Raw genomic sequence first — 26,519 nt, forward strand, 5'->3', positions numbered from 1 at the left:
ACCAAAAAACCCCAATAGGTTCTATTTTGGGTTTCAGAAGAGTTGCTGAGGAGTCTAACCTGAGACAGGTGGCAGTGATTCAAAGATGGGAGTTCCTCTGAGATCTCAGAGTAAGCAGAGCAGGAACATGAAGTCCCATGCTATCCTATCACTTGCGCTTTTAGTTTCCAAATGTCAGGATACTTCTTTGGGTATATCTACCTGTTTGTATTACTTCAAGCATTAAAGCTGCAATGAATACAGACAGTAAATGGATTCTGTTGCTAAGTGCTTTGGCATCAAACAGCTAACGGAACCAAGTTACAGACTTTCTCCTTTGAAAAAGATCTCAAGCCAAGCCAAGAAAGCAGAGTAAACAGCTGCTGCTTTAGGCTCTGCTAAGGACAGAAACCATGTGTCATCAGAATGGCAGCAGCCTACTTGAAACATTTATTCCTTGGCAGCTGTGAAGAAAGAAATTGTAACCCTCTACAGTATTTGATCAGTTGTGTCAAACTGCAATAGTATCTTCCCACTGTTCCTACCATCATTTTCACATCTGCAAATCTAACAGAGGAAGTAATTTCAAATGTAATGCTTTCGTATTGCACTGACTTTCTCTTTAACAGCTAGCAAAAATGCCATTTTAAAGGACAGGCTACTTTAGTTGACCACGTTCCCAAAGGTATAGGCCATATGATCTGCTACTACTGCTCCACCACAATCATTTGCATCCCTATCCCTTTTCCCTTAAACTGTAAACTTTTCATAACAAGAGTCATTTTGTCTGGACAATGCTCAATCCCAGCTAACCTTTTTGGCTACTTTTACTACAGTTTCTATTGTGTGACTGTTTGTTTTCACCTTTGATTCAAACATATTAGTCTTAGAAAAGCAATCCTAGGATTGCCGTTAGTTCTTTCTGCTCGCAGATCTTGATACTGCTTTGCTATTAAATGCTGAACATTGTATACACAGTCAAGCAAAGGAACAAAATATACTACAAAAGATCATCAACTGTATCATACATTTAATAAATGAACTGGGATCCATACACCAAAATGGAACGTTGTTTACATAATGAAGAGGACTGTAAAAACACTACTTTTCTCACTAGTAATTTTCTTACCTATGGTATACCAAGTTATATAATATATTTATAGGTTACTTCCAAAATGTTTTTAAACATCTAAATTTTGCATTCCCTTCCCCTGCATTAAAAAAATTACATATTAATTACTCTGGAAAGTTTCTGAACTCTGTTTAGCAGCAGATCTCCTTTCTTGATGGTTTCTTGGTACTGCCAATTCTTGCTATCAGGCCTAGAATTTATGGAAAAAAATTTCAGAAGTGAGAGTATGTTTTACACCCAGCCACTTACGTTTCTGTAATAAGGGTCATCAAAACATACAAAATTCAAGAGGACGGTCAAAAACAAATGATAGGAATTGATAGCATACCTGTTAGTTTCTACAATCTCATTTACTTTGTCTATTTTGCAGTGCAATCGCCCAGCTGCAATAAATCTTGAAAGCTCCCTAATTAAAGAAAGGAAATTGGTCAAGTAATGATGTTTCATCACGGAACCGTAGGCCTAGCAGCACAGAACATGTTACCACACAACAACATTTTCAGTACACTGTATTTCTGAAGCAACAGCTTGTATATTTTCCCAAGGACACCCTCATCTTATTAAAGCTTGGATGTACTGATGTTAAGAACTAGCATAATCACACTAGCAATGTGGATACAAAACTTTTAGGTCAGTATTTTCTTCTCAGGCCAAACTCTTTCTCTTGAAAGTAAGATTCAGTTCAGCATCAACTGATGTTCAAATTCAAAGGCAGCAGTCACAGAGCATGCACGTTCAGAATTTATCCTGATGTAAATATCTTTGTGCCACTTAATTGATTAAAATCTGTCAATACTTATTTTCCAGTAGCTCTAAATATGCTGGGTTTTTTTTTTTTGTTTTGCTTAATCAATGGGTGGTCTACAGCTTTATTTCATGAAAAATGTAATTTTTAAATCATAATGTTATTAATTGGGATCTGTGATTTACTGTGTTTTCCTTTTTGATTAGACAAGCGAATACACTAGTCTTTATTACAACCCTGTAAAACTGGTTAGAAAAAACACACTTTTAATAGTAAGCACATTCCTGGTAGTACAAGGAAAGGTTCATGTGATCTACAGTAAGACAAGTTCCAACAACTAGCAAGTTTTTGGGAAGCAAAAGAACTGGTATGACTTAGAAACATTTATCTCTGTTAACTGGTAATTGAATGGTATTTAGTTCCTCTTGAAACACCTGCTAATTCCTTTCTGAATATCTCAAGCAGTATTCATATCTCTGTAACACTTTTTGATGGTAGAAAATCTGAAACTTCTCTCTGAAAGAATGATTCTTGTGAGGGTGTTTCAAGCAAAGTGTTCCATGTATGTAGGCAAGATGTAAAAGTCAGTTTCGCACTTCATGTTAGTTCTCATTATGACCTAAACTCACTGCTTTTGCACTAGAAAGAGAATTGCAAATTGAGAATGCTATGTACACCTGATGAAAGTCAAAAGCATCAGATCCTGTCCGCCTGTCCTGTACCAGAAAGCAAGCAAAAACTAAGTGAGGAGACCAGTTAGAAGTTGTAGGGCACAAAATAACGTGAGGATACTAAAAGCTGGAACATTTAAGTTTTGGCAGTGTTGTGAATTAACAATAGTCCTCCAAAATCTTAACTTTCAGGCCACAGAAGGGCCACAGAAATACCAGTATAAGAAACAAAGCTATTAATAAAAGACTAATTTCTCATACAATCCTCAGAGAAAGAAGTCCTCCAGAAAGAAATACTGGAACAATCATTACCAGAGACTACAGTCAAATTATTTTCTCTACTGAAACATGAGGTTCTTTTTTTTAAAAAAAAAAAAAAAAAAAAAAAAAAAAAGCCAAGCTCTTCCATACAAACATAACTTGGCATGTTTAGAGTCAAACAAAGATTTGTATTTGTAATGAGATTTTTGCAAATAGTTAAAATGCATAAAGAAAGATATTTATAAACTCAAAAAGCCAAATAATAACTTACTGATCTATAAATTCTACACTGACTCCAAACGCTTCTGCCATGTATCCTAATGTCAACGACCGGTAAGACTCTAGGAGCTGGCTATATGCATGAATCCTCATTTCTCGTACATAGTATCGATAGTGAGGTGCAAACAGCCAATCTTTTTTCATCTCTTGCTCTACGATAGCTGAAAGAAAAGAAATTCAGTCTGTAATGTCTGCAAGAAATGTAAAATATCAGTTAGGTAAATAGTTATGTTCACACTGATTACTTGTTTACTGGTGTTACGTATTCTGCTATATTTGTATTCTTGTGTACTTCAGGGTATGTAAGGTATTTTACACTGTACAAAAATAAGTTAGTAAAATCTGTTACTAGTTCTATAACCATAATCAGCAGTAACAAGCAAACAATATTATGGTTAAGCTAATTACCCTGGTTTTCAGCTTGGAACACTACTTTCAGGACGTGGGCTAACATCTCTCCTGTACTGTAGTGGGACCATCTCACTAGCTCGTGCTGGAATCTGTCGTCCCATAGGAATAATGCAGTACTGAGACACAAACAGTACTTGGCATGTATCTGTTTGAAGAAATATTCTTACCCAAGGCTGGGTAAGGGAGTAAGATCAACTTTCTGGTAGGGGCTCTGAAATTAGCTATGATGATTACTAGGCACTGAAGAAGTGACTTTTTTTTCCCTGACACTTTTAGTTTTCAGCTTGTGCTAAGACCAGCAATAGAAAAATATTGCTGTTAGTTTTTAATCTCATCATGCCTGCACTTCCACAAAATGAAGGGTTCTTTTTGCTGTTTCTAAACATCTTATTTCCTGCTATTCTAAATCTCACAGCAGGAAAACCAGCAGTCTGAGAACTAGAAAGTTTTCTGAAGAGCTTTTCCTTCATTTCATCATTTTATGTAGAAACTGAATCAGAAAGGCCACTGTAACTAACAACTATGAAAACTTCCTACGTAACTTCTTTTTACAGGTTAAGATTTCAGAATGGGAACTGCATAATTTAAGGCTCTTAGGCCTACAACTTATTTCAAAGATGAGAGCTTTCCCATTTGACCTGATTCATCAAGTAAGATTGTACTCCATAGCTACTTCAAAAACTCTTTTCTGTCTACTCAGATGTGACCTTTCATAAGATTGTACGTGATGTTTTTTTGACAGAGCGCCTGAATTCAAACTGCAGCAAATATTAAGTCACTGCTGCCAAAAAAGCACACCAAAACAATAAACCCCATCATCTATAATTGTCCATAAATACCTCTAGTTCTAGGACGTAGCTGCTCCACAAAACTTATGCATGATGTGAAACAAATAGCTATAGCAACTTCAATGTAGCGTTGTGAGAAACCACATAGCCTTACCTAACGATTGGAAAAAGGCTGCATAACGGCATTCATAAAGAGAAAAGAGATACTGTCGTACAGCTGGCAAGCTATGCAAAACTTCCAGAATCTCTGCTCCTTTAATAACCTGAAAGCAATCAAACATGTTTAAATATTATTACTTTCAGCCAGGAAATAAACAGGTTAAAGACAGACTGGGGGGTCTGTTTGAACCAGCGTTATCATCTGCCTTCCTTACCTTCTCCCTAAGGTCAGGCCTGTCTAATGCAATCATGCTGACATAGACAGTGTATGTTACAAATGTTTTGTAATCCATAAGTTCATAGGATGTGAACGTTGAAACTGTATCAAGAAAGAGCTCCGCTGCTTGTTTGAAATCTCGAATAGCGACACAGTAAAGACCCTGGTACACCTTTAGACGATTTCTCCTGTCCCAGTCTCCTCCTTCTTCTATTAGACTTAAAACAGAACAAAAAGAAATATTTACTTATATTGTTATATGAAACAAGTACAGTAGATAAAGTGCTGCCATATGATTAAGGAAAGGATTTTTAGTTTTATGTTACAGCTTGTTGAAACAGGCCAGGTTTCATATACCCGTCGGGGAAAGAAAGTGGCTTCCTTGGGACAGGAAAGGCCAGTAGTGTTTGCAGAACACAAGTTTCAAAGAAAAACAGCTCACGGCCTCTAAAGTTGTACTGATAGTCTTTGAGATGTGCATCTAAATATTACTGTCGACCTCAGCCACAGAAAGATATTTCTGCTGCCTTTGCTACTAAAATCAAGGTTGTCTAACTAGCACCATATTAAAATTTTAGAATTACCATTGAAACAACCTAACTTTCAAGAATCAGACGAACACAATGTTGATGTAACTATATGCAAGACCTGTTGAGAAGGCAATACAAAAATAAAAATAAAAAATCAGTGCCCAAGGCACATTATAAAAGAGAAGACCTCTGCCTTGGTGTCTCATGGCACCTGCCAAGAGACTGGAAACCTCAGCTTGCTACAGTAACCATGAAGTTCAAAATGCTGAGAGCACAGACACACTCAAGCCAGCAGTGGAAAGGAGAGAAGGGCACTTGCACCCAGCAAGGATCTTGCTGGCACTCCATTAAACCAACTGCATGGCACTGGTGGCATCAGCTGGATTCACCTGGTGTTCCTGCACTGCAGTTTGTTATACAATGTAATTACATCCGAAGTTATTTGTCTTCTAACAGCTACGGAACAGAAGGGCGGAAAGGTAGGCTACAAATCCAAATCAAGTCAGCTGCTGGAAAATAGCTCACACAGAATATTCTTTCTTTTCTCTTCCTCTTCATATAAGATCTGGGAATAGGAAACTCTCTAGTACACAGAGTATTGCTCTTTGATTGCCTCACAACCACTCTCAGTCATTTCTTGACAGCAAGTTATTTATCTTCAATTCCTTTTGTTACACTTTGTCTCAAAGCGTTTTAGTGCACTCCAACAACCCAAATCGTACCTTTTTGCTTTTTCAATGTTCCGTGTGATGAGGTCGTTATCCATATAAAACAAGCCAATCCTTAGAAGATAGAACACGATATCCAGACGATGTCCCAGTGCCACAGTTTTGTCGTAAGTCTTACGAAACGCAGTCAGAGCTCCCTCCTAACAAGACAATGTTTTCTACGATAAGAACGTTAAAAGCAACTAGAATATTTGCAAAACGTCTGTCCTAAGTATACTCACTGACTTCCTCCAATAGTCATGGCTTTAATAAGCCGCGTTAGAGCTCTGCGGGAAACTGACGCCCTTAAAGACTCAGGGCCTAAGTCTTAACTTAAGAAAGCAGTTCCTCAAATAGCTTATAACTGAAAATAAACGCTGTAGTTTCAAATTTAAGTGCGTTACGTACTTAGTCTAGAAAGTTCAAAGAGACAAGGTAAGTGGAAAGTAATGTTTACAAACGGCAAACCACTTTTTCCTTTGTCTGGAAAAAGGAGGTTTTCCTAGGGCCTGCCTGTTTGTTATGAGATGATTTAAATTGCAGCAACGGTCTCCTCCGAGCTGCCACCCGGGGCTGAGCTGTGCCACAGAGGAAACTTTGGGCAAGTCACCAGCGTCTGCCGCCCCCGGCGCCTGCCGCCCCCGGCCGGGAGGAGCAGAGGCCGCCGACCCACCTTGTCCCCGATCCGGCAGAGGTACTCGGCCTTGGCCATCATCGCGTCTCGGATCTCGCTCTCCCCCAGGATCTTCTCGGCGTCTTCTAACTCGTGGTCGAGGCGCTTCAGCTCCTCCTCGTTGGCCTTCTTCATCCTGCTCAGCAGCTCCGCGTCCACCTGCCACTCGAGGGACTTGCAGAGCGCTTCGTAGTACGGGGCCATATCTGACAGGGAAGTGGGGAGGCTGCGGCGCCGCGACGGGGCTCCAGCGGGGAGCCACGGCCGTCCCCCCCCACCCCCCCGGTCCGGCCTGGCCCGGCCACCCCCCCTGACCCCCCCCACCCCCCCGGCCCGGCTCCGACGCCCCCCCCGATCCCCCCCACCCCCCCGGTCTGGCCCGGCCACCCCCCCCGATCCCCCCTACCCCCCCCGGCCCGGCTCCGACGCCCCCCTCTCTATGCCCCCCTCCGGCCCGGCCTACTCCCCCCCCCCCCGGCCCGGCCGCGCCGCGCGGGCCGCCCTCACTGTGGAGCCGCACGGCCGCCATGAGCTCGTCGCGGGCGGCGGGGTCGGGGGCGCGGGGCCGCAGGCTGAGGAGGAAGCGGAGCTGGGCGATGCGCAGGTCGGGGTTCTTGGGCAGCCCCTCCTCCTCCAGGTTCTCCAGCGGCATCGCGGCTCCGGCGGCGGCGGCGGCGGCTACACGGCCCCGGTGACTCAGCCGACACCGGCGGAAACGGCCGCGCGCCTGCGCCTGCGCCGCCGCCGGCGCCGCCGCGCCCCCTGCCGGGCCGGAGGCCGCGCTGCTGGGGGGCGGGGCGGGGTGACGTCACTGCCGCGGGCGGGGCGCGCGCGAGGTGCAGGCGTGGGGTGCGGGATTGTGCGTGTGTGGGGTGGGGTGTGCAGGCGAGGGGTGCGTGCGCGGGGTGCGGGCTGTGGGACTGTGCGTGTGTGGGGTGGGGTGTGCAGGCGAGGGGTGCGTGCGCGGGGTGCGGGCTGTGGGACTGTGCGTGTGTGGGGTGGGGTGTGCAGGCGAGGGGTGCGTGCGCGGGGTGCGGGCTGTGGGACTGTGCGTGTGTGGGGTGGGGTGTGCAGGCGAGGGGTGCGTGCGCGGGGTGCGGGCTGTGGGACTGTGCGTGTGTGGGGTGCGGTGTGCAGGCGAGGAGTGCGTGCGCGGGGTGCGGGCTGTGGGACTGTGCGTGTGTGGGGTGGGGGGTGCAGGCGAGGGGTGCGTGCGCGGGGTGCGGGCTGTGGGACTGTGCGTGTGTGGGGTGGGGGGTGCAGGCGAGGGGTGCGTGCGCGGGGTGCGGGCTGTGGGACTGTGCGTGTGTGGGGTGGGGGGTGCAGGCGAGGGGTGCGTGCGCGGGGTGCGGGCTGTGGGACTGTGCGTGTGTGGGGTGGGGTGTGCAGGCGAGGGGTGCGTGCGCGGGGTGCGGGCTGTGGGACTGTGCGTGTGTGGGGTGCGGTGTGCAGGCGAGGGGTGCGTGCGCGGGGTGCGGGCTGTGGGACTGTGCGTGTGTGGGGTGGGGTGTGCAGGCGAGGGGTGCGTGCGCGGGGTGCGGGCTGTGGGACTGTGCGTGTGTGGGGTGGGGTGTGCAGGCGAGGAGTGCGTGCGCGGGGTGCGGGCTGTGGGACTGTGCGTGTGTGGGGTGGGGGGTGCAGGCGAGGGGTGCGTGCGCGGGGTGCGGGCTGTGGGACTGTGCGTGTGTGGGGTGGGGGGTGCAGGCGAGGGGTGCGTGCGCGGGGTGCGGGCTGTGGGACTGTGCGTGCGTGGGGTGGGTGTACACGCGAGGGGTGCGTGCGCGGGGCTGTGCGCGCAGCGCAGGCTGCGGGGGCCCGGCCGATGCATCGGCGGCGCGGGCCGGCGCTGCCCCGGCGCGGCGCCCCCTCCCTTCGCGGGCGGAGCGGAAGGCGCAGGGCGCGAGCCGCCCTCCCCGGGAGCAGCCCCGGGCCGCCGCCGCCGCCGCCGCTCGCCAGGCGCGGGGCTGTCGCCAGCAGCTCCGTACCTGCCCCGGGGGCGCCTCTCCAACCGCCGCCGGAGCCCCCAGACGCTGCGCGTTCGCCCGTGCTGCAAGCAGGGATTTATCCCAGCGACGCTCACAAGCATCCCCTAAAACCCACCGCTTCCGTCTCTCGGGAGGGCGCCCGCCGCCTTGAGCAAACTCTGCGCTTGCGAGGCACCTCGGGGAGTAGCGTGCCTAGCTGCAGAGAAAAGCTTGCAGACGCTCCCGGGAGCCAGACGGCTCCAAAAGCCGGAAGGCGCATAGTGGGAGCTTTTAAAAAAATGATGCTTTTATTACATTTTGTGCTTCGGGGGCGCGTGGCTCCTCACGTCTTGACCACATTCCCTAGGAGTTTTCGTTTCTCTTTTTTAACATCTCGCTAATAAATATCTTTTGCGACCTTGTGATCTTTCCCCGCGCGAGGCAAGCGCAGCCTCGGCGGTGCACTGCCGGCTCCCGCGCTGCCCTGGCCTCGCGGCTGCTTTGCTCCCCAGCCTGCCTATAGGCCGCTGGCAAATCGCTGATTTTCAGGCTGAATTTTATAGACAGGGCGTACGGACACATGCGCACCCCCTCCCCGTTAGTTCCCGTCTGTGGAGACAGTAGGAGTCGGGCCGGCGTGCTCTCCTAAATCGAAGCTTTTTTCTTTTTTCCGTGTAAAGCAGGACAGCCGTCAGCCTTGGTTTTCTTTTGGACAGTTGTCTTTGGGCATAATAAGATAAAAATGTATTTTGCATGTTTTTTATCGGGGAGTGCGTGCGCCTGGGCTCGGCCAGGGTGTGCCGGCTCCCGGCTCGCTCGCTCACGTCCTCTGGACGCTTATTGCACTAGCGTGGTGTCTTTTGCTGGAACCAGGTCTTACGCGCGGCACTCGTTCGCTCCTGTATTTGGGAGTCGGATTTTTCTTCTAGGCCGTGGGAGAGACTGTTTCGGCCGCTGTTCCCTCGCGGTGCGTTCCTCGCGTTGGTTTCCTTATATCGGGCAAGAATTAGTGATAAGCGCGTTGCAAGGAACGGTTGTCTGCTGCGTCTTTGATAAGTGCTAATATTTGTTACGGGCTTCTGATTTTTTTCATTTTTCATTTTGATCCCTGGCTTGTAGTTTGGCAGGGCTTTGGAATAAAACAAAGGAGAATCTGTGTTGTAAGCTGGGCAGTGCCTTTGCTTCTCTAAGAGCAGACCTTTTCGGTCTTCAGTTTCTTTTTGGAGTTGCAATCTCTTTTTTATTGGCTGTGTGATAAGGAGTTGCTTTGATGCGCTGCAGAGCGCTGCATGTACGTCTTCTGCAGCAGTGTTTATGTTATTTGCCTGTTGGCCTTTGTGTTTGCTCAGAAACCTATTAATTAGGTTTTCCGTGACAGACACTTTTAGGCCTCTTGCATATTTTTCTTTTGAATCTCGTCCCCGGTTGTATTTCTTGGGTAATCTGCTCTGGTGCTGCGGTATGCTGTTTATTCTTAGCGTGCCTTGTTTAGGAAGAAAAAGGACAGTTGGTTTTTCTTCTGATAAGTAAGGCTGATGTTTCATACGCTCAGGCACACGCAAGCGCGTGTTACTCATGTGAACAGCGGAGCAGGGTTAGGTCACAAAAGTCGCTGCATTGAAGCAGATCCCGTGTCCGGTTATTGCATCTCTCCAGCGTTTGGTGGAAGGTGGAAACTATGTGCAGCTCCCCAGTAAGCAGATAACCCGCCTGCCGCATTAGCTCTCTTGCTAATCCCTAGCAAAGATCGGTTTGCAACCACAGCTTGAGGTCTGCAGCTCTTCCAGCATTCACGTCGTTCTTACCTATTCTAGCTCTGGTCTTTCTGGCCGTGCACATATCCGTTCCCTGTTAGCGGTGCTGACTTTTTGGCATCCACGAGACGCTGGGGCAGCGCGTGCCACAGTTTCGTTGTGTGCCGCGCAAAAAAGAATTTCATTCTACCGTTTCTGCATTTGCTGCTTTTTAATTGGCCCCAAAGTAGGAGTGAAAAGAGAGCAAGAGAGTCAATTTTTGATTTTCCTGGGCTTAGTTATTAATACAGTGTTGTGTTTTGTTTTGTAACTGTATGAAACACTAGTTAATTAAAAAGCCCAGTATTGCTTGTCTGTAAATATTTGCCCACACTTTGCATATTTATGTATATTTAAGCAATAAATGGGAGTAAGAGAGCCTGGCTCCATGCACGTGATGCTCGCCGCTGCACGTGAAAGAGAATTCAGAGAGAATATTTGTATCTCAGGTGTTTTATATGAAGAAATAAGGCCTCATGCGGCGAATGCAATCCTCGTGTGGCCTTCCTGCATTTAAAAGGATCCCGGTGAATGAACGCGGTCTCTTCTTTCTGCAGAACGGACCTCCGATGATTGCTTCCTTCCCAGCAAGAAGCGGAAGCGTTGTTGTGGCTCCTTGATGGATAATAGGAACCTCAGTGCTTGAAGGGAAACGATATGGGTGTCGTGGCCGCAGGGGGATGAAGCCGGTCATCTCTGCCCGCCTGCGGTTGTGGAGCAGGACGGCTCCGGCAGCCTCGGCAGAGAGACGCCTAGCGCAAACCTGCCCTGCCTTTGGCCCAAGAGGAGCCGTTGGCAGGGCCGCCCGGTGCCAGGCAGCGCTGCGGCGCGTGCATGCCGCCCGCCAGCAGCCACAAGGTGACAGTGTTTCAGAGCAATAACTCTGCTCCTTTTCCAACTTCTAGCTCTCGGCTTTGCTGGTTTTTTGTTGTTCTTTTCCCCTCGGCCGTCTCCCCGCTTGCAGTGGCTGCAGCCCCCTTCGTTTCCCCTGCAGGAGGCGGAGACGAGTATTAGGTAATTATCGTTAGGCGGTGTTAGTTTGTGCTGGGCTTGACCCCTCTGCTTTGCGTTGGTGACGGGCAGGTCTCCGAGGGAGCAGTGAGAAAGGGGCAAGTCAGTAATATGGACCTTTGTGGTCCTGAGACCTCCTGGTACGTGGCACTTCCCAACAGCGGGACATGGAAATGCTCTGCCCACCAAGGAGGTCCGGTGGCATCGCCTGGGTCTCCTGGGCTTCAGAGACGGGGACCGTCCTGGTGCCCTGAGCACCCACCGCCGGCAGGTCAGGTCCACGCAGGGCCGCCGAGCTCTCTGCGAGCAGCAGGAATCCCACCGCCCCGCGCACGGGACTGCTCCGTCTGCTGCTTCGGCAGCTAACGGGCCTGGCAGGATGCATTAGTGGTGCACCCGTGGTGTCCCGGACAGTGCCAAAAAGCTTTGTCCGGTGGGCACAAACCACCCAGAGTTTCTGAGCGCCAAGGGAGTCGGGTCAAAGTCAAGTTGGTAGCAACGCGTTCAGCCCTGGTGCACGTTTCAGTGCCGCCCTCGCTGTCTTCAGCTAAGAGGCAAAAAGGAGCAAACTGCAGGGTTATGCTGGAGCTCCAAGCGCTGAGTGTGCCCACGAGCACTGAGGCTGAGGTGTTGCCCCTCGCTTGCTCAGTGTCCGGTTCATCTCAGCGATACCACTTATGCTTACTCACCTTGTTGGAAGCCGTGCTGTGATGCTTGGGTGCTCTGACAGCCAATGCGTTGGTTTCAAGGCTGTTTTAACTTAATTTTGGAAAAGCTGGTACAGGAGTCACGTCTGACTGACTTCATTCCTCATCCTTCACTACTGTGCGTGTTGATTGCAATACTAAAATCTGCCCTAGATCTGCACTGTCTAATTAATATATGTCTCTGCATAAACCTATAGAGCGTTAGGCATCAATTTCTTCCAAGTAAGCACCCAGAAATTTAGCATCTTGTTTCATAAGTAATTATCATTAACATATATACGCCTCTAGTGTCTGGAAGCGTGGCATACAAAAATTACGATCTGCGTTGGTGAGGAATGAGAGGCGCAGGGTCAAGTCCTCTGCCAGCCCAGCTCTGCCGGCCGGCGTTGGGCAAGCACAGGGCACTGGTAAGTCCGTGGGTAGTGAGATGATGCCCTTGGGCTGTGATCTCCGCGCTCAAAGTCTCTCTTGACCTTCCTGAAGTTGTCTCGTCACCTTTTCCTTCTCCTTACTGCTAATTTCATTTCATCATCCAGGTATTTGTTTCACTTTAATTGGAGCGTTTTATTTGTTTATCTGGATATTTTCAAATCAGCAAATCCTTCCCAGTCCGTGCGTCAGGACGCTTTGAAGGACAGCGTTTCACGTAATCCCCAAATCAAGGCTCTTACAGCATTGAAGTCTGTTAATCAGCGTGTTCTAACAAACAGCCATTTTAGAGGGGTTTATTATCCTGGGAAAGCTCAACCAAACAGTATCATTAATTAGCCGCCTGAAGAGCTATTAGTACGTAACGACCATGAGAAATCAAAATGGCAGGTAGCGATAAGATGGCCGAGGAGCATCTTCCTTCGGCCGGTCCCCTCCGACCAGCCGGGTGCGGGGCTGGCAGGGTGGTTGCACGCCGCTGCGCGGGGCTGAATTCATTCACTGCAGCTGCGTCAGAGGTCTTGAGGGGGGGGACACTCCTTTTTAAGAGGTGAGAACCGCTCTGTTTGGCGCTGTGTAAACACGCGGGAAGAGCCAGTTCCAGGACGAAATTGCTTGTAATCAGGAGTGGGAGAGATTACGGCTGAAACAGAAACGTGAGCAAGCTGTCAAAATCAAGCGGCGGGTCTGTAACAGAGCCGAGAGGAGGTGGGTCCCCGTCTGAGCCTTCCTCTCCGGAGCACGGGGCCTGGTGGTGGCACGTGGTCCCAGTCTGCTGGGGGAAGTCATCTCGTGATTCAGCTGCGTGGAAACTTTGCACCGAGTTTATCCTGTTATCAAACAAATAGACATCAAAAGGATGTTTGTAAAGATACGTAAATACACACGCGTGGAAACGCCTGACTTGGGCTTGAACCTTAAAGACAACCTTTCATTTCAGAGACTATTGCAGGACCCTCGGCTTTTAGCGCCATCAGGTGGATTTAGGCATTGCTAAATGGAGCTGTACGAAATGGTAGACTGGGAGTTTAAATTACAGAATGAGGTCTATTTGTAGCTTCTTTTCTTCTAAATACAGATTAACCGTCAGAAAACGGGTACTCTAGACTTTCAGTTTTGTACTGGTACGTTTTTCCATATACCGTAGAAGTACCTAGGAGGTAACCGAGCATTTCTCTTGAGAAACAAGGTGAATATTTTCAGGGACTTTCCCGGCGCTGGATCTGGCCCTTGCTGGCCCCAAGTGAAGCACAAATATCCATACCTCCTCCAGACCGACGTGAGAATGTCGGGAGCACCGATCCCCGCGGTACGGTTAAGGTCGGTTGCTTTTTAGGATACCCTACTGCATGCAGAAGTCCACAAATCTTTATTAAGATCTGTCCTCTCCAGCTGTGTGTCTATATCTGCCTTTATTTTTTAGGTAATTTGTGCTGTATACTTTCACCAAACGATTGCTTTTATTGTATGTGGTTCCTTCTGTTGGGCACTTCTCTTGTTGACTATGATTACTACCATATCAACTGAAAATGCTCCTTTACTGTATAATTAACTTTATCTGCTTTGCTGCAATGACTCTCACTGGTAATTACACACACTTCAGCTCTTTCACTGCATTTCTAAGACTTTAAGAAGTGCTGATTACTCTTGCCCAGTCTCTGTCCAAACTGGAGGGTTTTCACATGTGTACAATTATATCTTTTCCCTTGCAACGGCTCTGCTGTAATCTGGATATTGATTATACTACGTATAATGTGGTCTTTAAATAAACCATCTGTTTGGAATTCATTGGGCTTTACATGTGCTGGTAGCAGAAAGCTGACTTATATCCGCAGGTTGTTGAATGGTTGCTGTTATAGTTAGGCCTTTTTCCTGAGATAATTTGAAATGGAGCGCAAGGATTTTGAAATCTGTCTGTATTTCTGTTCTCTTGGGGTTACTCAGTTCTCCTCCCATTTAGCTCAGTCTTATTGGCCTTTTTCTGTGGTGTGTTACTGACTCTTGTACTCTGGTGCTTTTTTAAAGCGTGGTTTTCTAAGCAAAGAGTCTCATGGCTATACTGTCTGCCCATCAGCCTGTGTTTCTGTGCTCTAGTGCGTTTTGTACCCCGTGGTCAACTTTAAGCAAATTTGTCAGATGTAAAGAGACCTCAACAACGTGGCATTCCTCAAAGTTACACGCAGATCAGGTAGGGCAAATCAAACTGGAAAAGGATCAGCAGTCCCGGTCCCCCCCCCCGTGCCCTCTTGCCGTCCAGTGCAGGTATCGCAGTCCCAGCACCCTGCGCTCTCGCTTTTTGCCTGGCCAGTACTCAGGAGACATGGGCAGGAGCTAGAATTACTGCGTGGCCGTCGTAGGATGTGCGGAGAAAATGGAAATGTTGAGGATAGTGATGAGGAAGAAGCGGGAGGGCTGCGGTGGTGGCGATGGGGAGAGGAGGTGTCAGGTCCGCAGGAAAACGGCCTTCATTTGTGACTGCTCACAAAAGAGCAGCTGCTACTGCAATTACAAAATTGATATATTTTGCCAGGTATTTTGCACAGCTTCTTTCCAAATGCACAGCCTCATCTTTTTTTTTCACTCTTTATAAGGACGAGTTGTTCTCACGAAGAAAATAAAAACACTCAGCAGAGAAGCGTTATATAAGGTCTAGTCAGATCTTTTAGCAGATCAGGCCAACATACGTTAATCAAGGGAAGCGGTGTTTGATGAAAACACCACTGTGATATTTTAACATCATGTTGTCTTTTAAATAAATGCAATGGTAGAGTGGAGGCAGCCTGGACATCCTGCTAAATTCACAGGGCAAGACGCTTACCTAAACCATAAGGACATTTGTCTCAGGTCATTGCTGAAGAGTGTTTGTGTACCTGGAGTGCGTCTACCAAATGCCCATTGAGTTGGATATCAAATTAGCTGAATATGCTGCTCTTTCTTCCTTGTCCTGCATGCACTTCTTCCTTGTCCTGCATGCACTAGGGCATAAATCCCAGAATGAGGGTAATCCTGGGATACACGCTCACAGTGAGCTATACTGGCGTGAGGCTCGGTGCTGTGATGCACTGCTCCGTCACTGGTCACCCTAAGTGTTGCTGTTCCACAAATAGGTAAATTACTGGCATGACAAACTTCAGTTTTGATGAAAATAACTGGATAATTACTTTAGGGTTTTTAATGTTTTTTTTTAGTAAGTGTGCAGAAAATTCAAAACACCTGGAATTGAGAGCGCGGGGGTGTGCGCAAAGTCTGAGTGTGTTCCCCAGCTCCATGGAAGTTCTGCTTTACCATTAAACTGAGATATCTGACAGTGGATTTGGTTTACTGATGGCTCAGATACCCGAGTACCTCCCATGTCTTTATTTCTGGGCTGTGATGAGTAAATGAACACAGAAATATGTGTTTTCCAAGGAAAGACAGCCAATTGGCTTAACCTACTTTTAAGCAGTAAGACTTAGCAAACAGGCACTTTCCCGTTTCTCTGTTTTCCTTGGGCGGGAACGTGCCCCGCTAGGGGACATCGATCCTTCCTGCCTGCTGAGCCCTGCAGGGCCCCAGCTCCTGAGGATGGTTTGTCTTTGGTTTAACCCATGCTCTTCTTTTCTCTTAGAAGAAGCTGTAACTGACCCAAAACTTCTAGCTTGGAAGACTAACCCTGCTTTCCTCGAAAAGAAAGAGCCTTCATGCTGCAGAGGTGAAGAAAACTCCCCAGATGATGGGCATCGCGTCTTGAGATCACCTAGGAAATCTCCAAGGTCAGAGAGAAGGGAGCTAAGAAAGGAAAGCAAGGCTTAGCCCGCTATGAAATGCTAACATTATTAGTGGTATTGCAGTAATGTCAGTACCTTTCGGTTGTATATTTAATCTAACTCAGCTGCATTCTGACATCACTGTGTAGAAAACATGTAATTAGTTCCTTTTGGTATTTTTCTGTGTTTTAACTGCTCTGAAGTAAGGAAACCTCTGCCTCGATGATATGTCATAAATATCTGCTCAGTGCCTTGTGGAACCTTGCCTGGGTACAGAATTCAGCCTTTTCTACGCGTGGTAGTTATCCACCCGTTTCCATGGCACAGTGCTCTGCAATTTAGGACGGCGTTTAACTCCCGCTTTGTGACTGATTAGAATTGCCTGTTAGGTGTTGTTATTTTTCCTCTCTCCGCTGACTTTCCCCTCCTCTTCTCTCGCTCTCTGTACCTTTCTTTCTTCCATGTGTGCTTCGCACCGAGCAGCAGCCACTCACCCTCCCGTCTGATACGCGAGTAGACGGGTCTGCCACTGTCGCCTCCTTTCGGTGCAGAGTCTGAATTTCCGTTTTTATATTAGATGCTCTATTTCGCACGACGTGAATGAGAGCGACTTTGAAAACCCTCTGTGGATCTACGTGAAGCTGGTGCAAAACCAGAGCGCTCCTCAGCCCCCCGCTTTGAATCAGTCTCTTTCCATCACACCCACCGAGATGCCCCGTTTGGCAGCTGATGGCTTCTAGACAGCCTGTTCCCTCACAGGATTATTCCCTTTTATTCATTGTTTATTCCGATTTGGCATTAAAAAATGCAAGTGGTTTATCCTGGCGGCTGTTCAGCAGTGATATATGTAGTAACGTAAGACATACTGCGCTGCTTCTTACACCTTCCGGTTAACATTTTCCCGTGTTACAGTTCAATTCTTTCCTCCCTAAACGCATAAACTGCCCCTTCATGTTGTCCTAGTATGAACTGCATGATGTTACCTCCGCGGCATTTGCATTTTCCTCCATTTTTCTCCATTCCCCTCTACGCTGAATCCTGCGCTGTTGTTTCCAGCACTGTCCCCATCAGGCTGAGAGACCTCCACGGAGGCTGTACCTGCTGCTTTGCTTTCTGGGCTCTCACCCCGTAGCATTTCCACTAGTGCATTAGCCCAGCGGCAGTTTTGGCAGTCGGGGCAGAAGGAATAAACCATTGAGGCAGGTAGGGTTTTTGCCACAGGATCCTTCTGGCACAGGGCAGTACTCCTCAGAGCAAAGAAAAGGCGCATTGTAAAACGGAGTTTGCTGCTCTCTTGAGCAGAGACAAAAGTGCTCTGATTTGTGGCCACCGAAAGCACACTGTTAATTGCAAAATGCCCCCCCGACAGCTGGAGGTGGTGCCCCTGCCGCCAACGCATCGGGGCCCCCTGGAGACACGCTGAGCGCCCTTGCATGTGGTTCCCTGTATTTCAGATCCCTGGCATCACGCCTTGCTGCTGTTGGGCGGCTTGGAGCTAGCCCTTAATGTGTATTTTCCAGTTATCACCGTGGTCAGATGCCAGTTAGCCAAGAGCCTGGCTAGTCAACCAACCTCCTTCCTCGTTCAAGGCCTTGGCCTTCAGTTGAGCTAAACCTCTGAGAAACCCTGTCATCTTCAGTTTGATACATTGAGTATTTGTTTTGTGGTGGCCTCTTTCTAATTATTTTTTCAGTAGTGTATATATGTGTATACGTTTGTGTGTGTGTTGGTTTACATATATACATACACCCACACAGATACCCGCACCCACACCCGAAGCTTCCAGCAGGCTCACCTGCTTCGTTTTCCTTTCAGAGCATTTTCCCCCTTGCAGTTCTCACTGAAGCCATTGTTTTCTGTTCTGCCCCATTCAACCCTCTCAAACCTGATTTCGAAGAAGATCTAAAAATACTGAACTATGTATGCAATTGACTTTCAATGTCTAGAACCCTTGCAAAGAAACATTCCTGTGACAGCTATTTTCAGCTGCCTTTTGCATACCTACTTTCTCTGGTGTTTTGTGCTACTTTACTCGTAGTTTCCATGACAATTATCCCCAGAGTTAGCGACAACCCTGTCCTTGGTTGCTGTTCTCCAAAGCTGCCTGTGCTCTTGCCGTAAGGGCATGCTCAAGTCCGTGCTTGCGTTCACATGCCCTGTAGCTCTCATCAGCCCTGTGCGGGTGCAGCAGGCTGCGATAATATATGTTGCATTCAGTGTATTGCCACGGAGATGATTTGGGGAGGCAGAGCCGTCGCACCCTTGAAAGGAGCAATGCACTCTGGCTGTTAAGAAAGACCACGTCCCCTGCAGAAGGACCCTCAGGGAGGATTGGCTTCGCCTGGTCCACGGCAACCCAGGCTATGTCATGGTACCACGTACAAATTTGCAGCAGTGCAGTGGAGCCGGGTTTGGTACCTGTTACATTAAAAAATGGGGGTGGAAAGAGGCACCAAACCTGGCTCCAGACCCCCGTCCTGCAGGCGTCTTTCTCCTAAGCTTCGACCGCTGCTCTGTTATTGCAGAGCTGGGCAAGAGAGACAAGCGTTTTGAATATCTTGAAGAGCATATTGAATGTTTTAACATCTTTTATCGTTTTTAACATCTTTTTGGAATTTCCTTCTCCCTCGTTCCCTTTTTCCCATTCTCTTCATCCCACCTCTAGTGACTCACGGCCGTTCCTACAAGTGCCAAGTGGAAATCCTTTGATACACTATCCTTTCGAGTGGTGCAAATAACTCCTAGCTTTCTGTATGACCTTCTCTGAATCCTGCCACTATGCAAAACCTCCTCACCCTTTCTGTTGGTTTTTTTCTTCAGTTGACAGTTTTCTTCCACTTTTCCATATGCTGATTCCTTTTATCCCTACCTACTCACTTTGTTCCCTCCCCCACCTCAGCTTCCTCTCTTGAATCCACTTAAGCGTAATCTAAAACATACTGCACGAAAAGAGAAGCCCAGAGAAATATTTGCTCTGGCTCTTACCAGCCCCTCGCAATGCCAATGAACTCTGAGACAGTGGATACCCAGCGCCGTAGTAAAACGAACCTTCCCGTAAGTTCTAAAATGTGAGTCTTTCTCGCAGACTACAGTCGAAATGATTGTCAGCTCAAACAGCGCCTTTTAACTAAATTCAAAGGACTGCATTCAGAGCAGATTTTGAATTGCAACTGTGATAAAGCTAATTAAAATTACCGGGTCATTGCTGAAACAGAAAAACATCCAGACTGCCACAATATTTGAAGCAATGTTTTAAGGAACAAACATAGCAAATCAGAGAAAAAAGCTTCATCGTCCAAAGTGATCGTCTTTTGAAACATTCTTAATTGCTCGTAAGATAAACGAAAATGAAGGATTGGGGGGAAGGGAGAACCTTTCATTAACCTGCCTGGATTGCTAAGTAGTGCCAAAAAAGTAACAAAAGGAGCCTTGTGGGCTCGTACGTAAAGACTGTGAATGCCGAATCGCTCCAGATTGTCAACTCACCTGCCCACACGCTGCCACCTACCAACCCGTTGACTCGCTGGCTCCTGCCGTGCGAGGGGAACCGGGAGATCCCATTCCAAGTAGTCACCGGATACTGAATGTTACTCCCTTGTGCAGAGAGCAGCTCTCCAAAGCTGCTTGAGCGTTTATTCATCTTTGCAGTTGCTCTTAGTCGCCTCATCCTCAGCCAGGTGAAATGCAGAGTTTTGCAGCCTTGCTGGATGGAGCGCCGCTCTGGGCAGTTGTTTTCAGCTAGCTAGAAAAGTTCACTTCTCTCTCTCTGGGAGAGCTAGTGCCTCCCCAAACTTCTTTTTCTGGAATAAGCCATTTTAAATAACTTGCTGATTGGTTTGTTGCCCCTTGCCCTTGGTTTGTTCTGTTGTCCCCTGGAGGTCACCAGTGTGTGTTTGGCAATAGTCGTCGTTGCAATAGCTCCGGGGTCAGAGGAAGAGCTGAGGAAAATGCCTAAATGCAAGCAGAAGGCAACACATCAGGGTTGGCTTTACAGTAGCAGATGGGCTAAACTGGGGGGTTATAGGACAGTCCTGGTATTTGAGGGCTGCAAATGCTTCTGTTTGTTTGCTCAGGCAGTGCTGTAGGACCCGCGGTCTGAGCCTGACAATATCCACTGCTTAGTGTCAGGTCCAGCCCAGCCACACTGCGATTTGGGGCTTCATTATTTATCTGGCATTTCTCGCTGAGACCTGGAGGCTCCCTGTTCTCAGTAATTCAGGCAGCGAGAGAGGAGGGGTAGCCCTTCGCCTGCCGCTAACCTTCATCCCGCTGCTTATTCTGGCCAGGGCGCAGATGCCCGGTCCTTCTCCTCGGTCCAGCTGTGGCCACAGCTGTCTGCGGGGAACAACAGAAATTAAACCCCAAAAGCAGCAGCGGGGTGAGCCCGAGGGGGGCGAGAAAAAGGAGAAAGCAGCAGGGACAGCGAGATGGGCCTGGGGATCGCCGCGCGAGGGCTGCTCTGTAGCCCCATTCGTCACTGGGAGGTCGCTGAGCCGTGCAAGTGCGCTGGGCGCCGGGGAGAGCTGCCCTGACTGCACAAAGCAGCGTGCAAGCCTGAGAGGAGAGAGGGGCATGTTTCATTTGGCAGAAGGATGTGCCTAGTGAGCGCTCTTGTTTTTAATAAGCTCACGAAGCTTTCTTGAAAGCCAAGGCTTTTTTTTTTTTTCCTTCATCCTAAACGCATGGGGTATTTTCATTTCCTAATGAATGCGTGTTATATCCAACGTCCAGAAAGCCTTTCGCATGAAAAGATGGTGAAGATTATTTTGGATGCTCAAGTGAACAGGGTGGAAATAATCATGAAGCGAAATGCTGAGATATTTGCTCTGTGCAAAGAGATTGTGTGGCATCCCGGACTGTCCAAGGCATTGCACCCGATTGCAATCAGCCGTGCAGTGCTCTCATGCTGGGGCAACAGGGAGCGCGGCCAATCTCTGCGTTCCCCCGGAGCTGGGAGAAATCTCTGATATTTCTGTTTGTCTGCAGAGCAGCTGGGGACTTCGCAGACGTGAATCTAATTAGGCATAGTCCTCGCCACAAACACTTCAAGTCCTGTTTCTGAGAGCTGGACGCCTTTCCAAAACGAATCCTGAAGAATATTGCTTTCATGCAGCATTCTCCTGCTCCAGCACTGAAAAGCTTATTTGTTTATTTATTTATTTGTTTGTTGTCTGGGCAAAATTAAATTACAGTTACAGGCTCGGTGCAAAATGTACCCATGTCAATAATACTGGTTGCTGTCTGGGTATCAGCAGAATGTCATGCATTGGTAATAGCTGAATTTAATGCACAGGCCGGAGGAGGCTGCTCTTTCAGCGGCCGCAGTGACGTGAGCCTTGAAATCTGCTGGGAGCGCGCTGGAGATGCCCCGTCGCCCAGCGCAGCGGCGAGTCCTCCGCGCTGGCGGCACCGCGCTCCCGTCCCTGCCCTCCGCCTGCGGGTGGGCACGCCATTTCCCCCAAGTTTGCAGGTTAGGACCAAAATAAAAATATTGCAATTTCTTTTTTTTTTTTCCCCTCTTCTCATACTGAGCTTTAAAACAGCCTGTTTGTTTGTTTTCTCGAGAGAGAAAAGGACTTCACAGATCCTTCTGCCTGGTAGGAAGAGCAGCAGGAGCCCGCGCGGCCGGCGGCCAGGACAGGCCGGCAATCCTGCCCCGCTCCCCTCGGGCTCTGCAAACGCTGCGCTGCTGCAGCGGCTCCCCTGGGTGCTGCCCCCGCGCCGCCTGCCCAGGGGCGCCCGGGCCAGCGCGGCCCCGCGGCAGCCTCGCCGCCCGGCGGCGCGCGGGAACCGTCTCGCCCCAGCCCAGCCAGAGCCGTGCGGCTCCTTTGTTTGCGGCCTTGCAGCCGCTTTGTTTTAAATCCTCGGTTTAAACGCTGAAGGAAGGTCGGTTTTGCACCTGAGGGTTTTGAATGTCAGGTTTTGCTCCCGCGGCCTGGCTGACGCGCAAGGGGCGATCAGCCCGGCCAGAGCCCCTCGGAAGGGGACGGGCACGACACGCGAGCAGGAGCAGGTTTGGCACCGGCTAGTTTAATTATCGGCTTGTTTCGGTTTTGGGGCACAAAATTGCCACAGACCTTTCCGCTGAGCAGCATCACGCTCGAGCGTGAAAGCTCCGGCCAACGCGTTTCCTCTTGCCGGCTTGGCTTTCCGTTCGGTGCCTGCCACGCTGGTCTCGCCCAGCTCCCTGGAGAGTCGGGACGGAGAGCAGTGACCGCAATCAGAGCTCGTGCGAGGTTTAGCCTTGCCTCTGGTTTGCCCGTGGCTCATTTTCTAGCGGAGTGTTTTGCAGCTGGAAAGCAGGAGTCGGGAAGGGGATCGTTCCATTGCTTAAAACAAGTCGCCCTTTAATCAGCATTAATTCCTCTCTCTCTTCCGCGTCCCTGTTCAGCAAGGCCGGCCGGGCACCTCTAAACGCCCAATCTTCAGCAGCCGAAGGGAGGAGGCACATGCAGCCGGGGCTCGGGGTCCCACTGCCCCCAGCCTGCCTTTACCGAGGGCCCCGGGGAGGTCCGTCACGGGGGGCAAACCTTGCCCCGGAGGGTCCTCATCGTCTGGATGGCTGATCGCAGACCGCTGCTTTGATTTGTGCCGGTGCTGGGCGCTCGGAGGACACAAGGCTCGGGTGGAGCGGTGGGGCCAGCGGCGGTGGGATCTTCGCAGCGCTATGCTCAGGTGGGCTTTTCAAGGCTGCTGCCTTCAAGGTCACTTATCTCTGTATTTCTTGCAGATTTGGAGGATTTTTTTCCTGCTGATAGAGCAGGGAGTAAGTTCATCCTGAGAAAATTCCAGTATTGATGCATTACAGCTTGTATCCATCTGCCTTTCTTTCCTGCTGTCCTTAGTTGCATTTGTAATCCAGCTCATGCCAGGTGTAAGGGTTACAGGAGTCTAGTCCTAGTCTTCAGGTCCTGCTAAAATACACCTATGACAAGGTTTGTGGGTAGAGCCACGTGCCATGAAACCATCTAATATAGCTGGAAAAAATAGATAAGCTTTAGGGCTCATAGACTCTTTGTTAGGTCTCTTATATGCAATGTTATTTGTCTGTGCTCATCAGATAGTTCGATTTATGTTCATTTGCATGTACAAAGTATGGCTAGAAACAGTGCAGTCTCCTGATATGTTTTCACTCTTCCAAGAAACATGATGGGAAGCGGAAGATATGATCATCTCTCTCCCTAGTGGCATCAGTAAATATCACACATATCAGATTAAACCCTTGACATTTTTCCAACGGTGTGAAATTTGCTTGAAGATGTTGGAAAATGAGTTATAGATGTGAAAGCAAGGCCTGGAATATGAATGCAAACACGTTAACCCTAAAACCGATGTAATTTGCTCTTGCCGGTATCCTGGAGCGCCGAGCTCCCTCCCGCCACCAGGCAGCCCTGCTCTGCGAGCCTGGGAAAGCTGCCCAGCAGGTTGTGCATGAAAAATGCACTTTTCATGTAGCTGGATGAAACAACCTGGAAAGACAGAATGCCTCCAGGATTACGGCAGTGTGATCGCTCGCCCACAAAAGACAGCCAGAAAGGCCAAGGTTAGGTTTTTGAGCTGGTTAAATAGGCAGCTTTTCAGCGTTGTGTGCCGGGCTGAATCTTTGATCTAGAAGTTGAGATCGGGACTTGGATATATTTGATAGGGAAGCTGTTTTATTTTAGTTTTTTACTTCAGAAACTCTTTGCGAGGTTTTCAGATGCTTCTTCCTTTGGTGTGCCGCAGTGGAAATGTGCGCTAGGTTAAGGAGGTTGGATTGGCCCTTCCTGCATTCAGGGTCTGCGTGCCTGGTTTCTGAGCAAAAACGGAGAGGTACGAGGACTATTGTGCATTTTAAGGAACAGCCTGGTTTTGATCCAGAGGCATCGCGCCGACAATTGCAGCATTCAGAGCTTACCAATTTCTTAGGCGCTGTCCTGTCACCCCTTTGGAGATGACCAAGACAGAACTTGATTACACCCGCTACTTGTGAGCATCTTCTGGAAAACTGCAGTTGCTTCGGAGCGATTACAAGTGTTGCATCTGTTCAAGTTGCCATGGCGATGCCAAGGCCGCTTGTGCGCGGGGTTAACCACTTCTGCGCTCTCCGGCGCGCCGCCGCCGGTTGCAGAGCGTGCCTCAGCCAGCCGCGGGGACCCGCTCGGCCCGCCGGCGGCAGGAGGCAGTAGCCCCCCAGCAGGCAGTATCGCTGCTGGGGTAGGTGGTCACTGAAATCAGTCACCGGGTGCCTTAGGGAGACTTGCGTGCAAGATTATTGACACTACTAGGAGCCACAGCGATGAGCCGGTCAGGACCTGTGTCTGCAAATGGAGATGGGCTGACAGGGGCGATTCGCCGTGCCAAATTTCTGCGCCAGGTGTCCTGGGACCGGTCCTTGCTGGAGGCTCTCGTCTCGGCCTTGCTGAGCGGCCAGAGTTCTTCGGGGTGAACTGCAGGGGTTGCTGTGGGTTTGGGCCCCTGTCAAGCAGGGGGCAGATGTTTCTGCGCTTATACTGTAGCACTGAGAAAGCTGCCGTTTCAAAATTTGGCAAGTACAGTGCAACTTTAAGCACAGAATTAACATAAATTAGCTGAGAATACATTTATGCTGTGGCGCAGTAAAGGTTACTGTTTGGCAGCAGGTGGCTTGCTTTCATGCAACAGATATTCTGTCTTTACTAAATAAACATCTCCCCGACAGAAAAGGTGACACAGTTGACACACAGCTAATCTATTGTTAGATTTGGCATTTGGGGACACGGTCTCACCGCACCGCAGCCGACTGCAAGCATGTACCATTTCACAGGCAGGACGGTTTTTTCACTCTTAACCAGTTCTGACTCTCGTTTAAAAGGCAAGACGACTGTATGTCCTCCCTGCACGCTGCCGCCTGTACAGCTTGCCCTGTTGAAGGCTGCAGCGTGCGCTCAGCCGCTGTCTGTATTTTGTACGTGCCAAAAAAAATCTGACTTTTTCCACCCAGCGCTGCTCAGTGAGGAGGACAGTCAACTCCTCGCAAATCAAACTTGCGGGCAGTTTTGCTGGAGGCATATCTGCTCTGCAAATCCTTGCTCTGCGGCCACGATAGTCTCATTTGGAATACAAAGTTGGTGCAGTTCTTCCAGATTTCAGTCATCTGACTGAAGGTCAGGAAGACTCTTTTCTTTCGAGGGCGGTGTGGAAACAGGGTCAGGAGAACTGCAGATAAATGGGACAGAGCATCAGATGAAATGACAGGAGACCTAATTATGGGATTCGAGATGTGGGCTGAAATAGGTGGAAATCTCACAGGAGCTTATATCTCCATATATTTTTGCGAGAATCTGAAATGCTTTTTACTCTTCTGACCTAAGCCTTTTTGAAAATCAGTATGATTTGAGTCGAAAGTCTGAGACAGGGATCTAATGGCCTTGGAATTGAACAGCACATTGCAGCTGTCTAAGAACAGCTGGAAAAGCGTTAGCATTTTCCTGCTGATATACAGGGTTGGATGGCTGACCTTGAAAGTGTAGATGAAGTAAAAAGAAACAGTTGGGCTTTCTTTCCACTTTTTCAAAGTGGACTTTGCAATCGCCGCCGCTACACGTCCAACAGTACTCTCTGTCATCTACCCACTTCATGCGCTTAATTTAGATGGACCAAATTATGTGGTACAGAAATATTGTGTCATTACTGCAGCAGTAAATTCACCCCTCAGCTACTTGCCTACTTGAGTGAATGGCATGGGCCACATTTTGAGAGTCACAGCTGTATTCACGCATCTCGCATTGAATATTTGTCTTAAGTGCTTGCCCACCTCAAAATTCAAATTTGCTTGTGCAAATGCTGTTTGCAAGCACAAATGGATCAAGCCTAGCGTTGAGCCTCCCTGTCAGAAGGGTTGCAGGTTGCAGCCAAATTCAGGCTGCCGAAAGCCTGAAATAGAGGGACTGAAAATTTGAGGGGGTAAATTAAGAATCAGGTTAAGGTTGCACTGAGGAGTTGTTCCCTCCTCCACCTCATACGGTGCTTTGGGAGGAAGAATAAGGAGTGTGAGAGAGAGTGCAGCGATGCTGAAGGAGCCAAGTGTCTTTAGCTGTCCCAGATAATTTCAGCGAAGCTTTGCCGCTCAGGTGCTCACTTGAGCTCTGTATCTACTGCAGCCACCGAGCTGCATGGTCCGGAGGGACGGGTGAGCAGAGACAAGGCACCTCGCGTGCAGGGCTTTGCAGTGATTTGCAGAAAGACCCAAGGGACGACACTCTCCTGTTAAGAGATATACGGTGCTCGGGCTGTGCCTTGTTTCGGCCGTCAGCCCCAGCTTTTCCAATGTGAATCTGCTTTGATGCCCGTACTCTG

General features: G+C 48.9%; 1 protein-coding gene and 1 long non-coding RNA gene across 4 annotated transcripts; one reads left to right on the forward strand and one right to left on the reverse strand.

The window, feature by feature from the left end:
- Positions 1-994: 994 nt before the first annotated feature.
- On the reverse strand, positions 995-8,761 carry PSMD6 (proteasome 26S subunit, non-ATPase 6). The gene is made up of 9 exons (XM_068907281.1): positions 8,653-8,761; positions 7,060-7,334; positions 6,553-6,758; positions 5,895-6,040; positions 4,641-4,860; positions 4,421-4,529; positions 3,060-3,228; positions 1,440-1,517; positions 995-1,301 (listed from the first exon to the last, which is right to left on the reverse strand). The coding sequence occupies exons 2-9, from the start codon at positions 7,202-7,204 to the stop codon at positions 1,205-1,207; spliced, it is 1,170 nt and encodes a 389-aa protein (XP_068763382.1). The 5' UTR covers positions 7,205-7,334; positions 8,653-8,761; the 3' UTR covers positions 995-1,204.
- Positions 7,375-21,416, forward strand: LOC138060980 (uncharacterized). 3 transcript variants are annotated; one of them, XR_011134516.1, is made up of 6 exons: positions 10,867-11,323; positions 12,316-12,434; positions 13,660-13,776; positions 14,551-14,644; positions 16,064-16,208; positions 21,189-21,416. It is a non-coding gene; the product is annotated as an uncharacterized lncRNA (long non-coding RNA). The 3 variants fall into 3 exon arrangements; XR_011134517.1 differs by lacking the exons at positions 12,316-12,434; positions 14,551-14,644; positions 21,189-21,416 and adding exons at positions 7,375-7,401; positions 16,780-17,027 and having other exon boundaries at positions 10,867-11,167; XR_011134515.1 differs by lacking the exons at positions 12,316-12,434; positions 21,189-21,416 and adding an exon at positions 16,780-17,026 and having other exon boundaries at positions 10,867-11,167.
- Positions 21,417-26,519: the final 5,103 nt, after the last annotated feature.

Source organism: Struthio camelus, chromosome 14 (genome assembly GCF_040807025.1).
Source record: "Struthio camelus isolate bStrCam1 chromosome 14, bStrCam1.hap1, whole genome shotgun sequence".
In the NCBI taxonomy this organism is placed as follows: domain Eukaryota; kingdom Metazoa; phylum Chordata; class Aves; order Struthioniformes; family Struthionidae; genus Struthio; species Struthio camelus.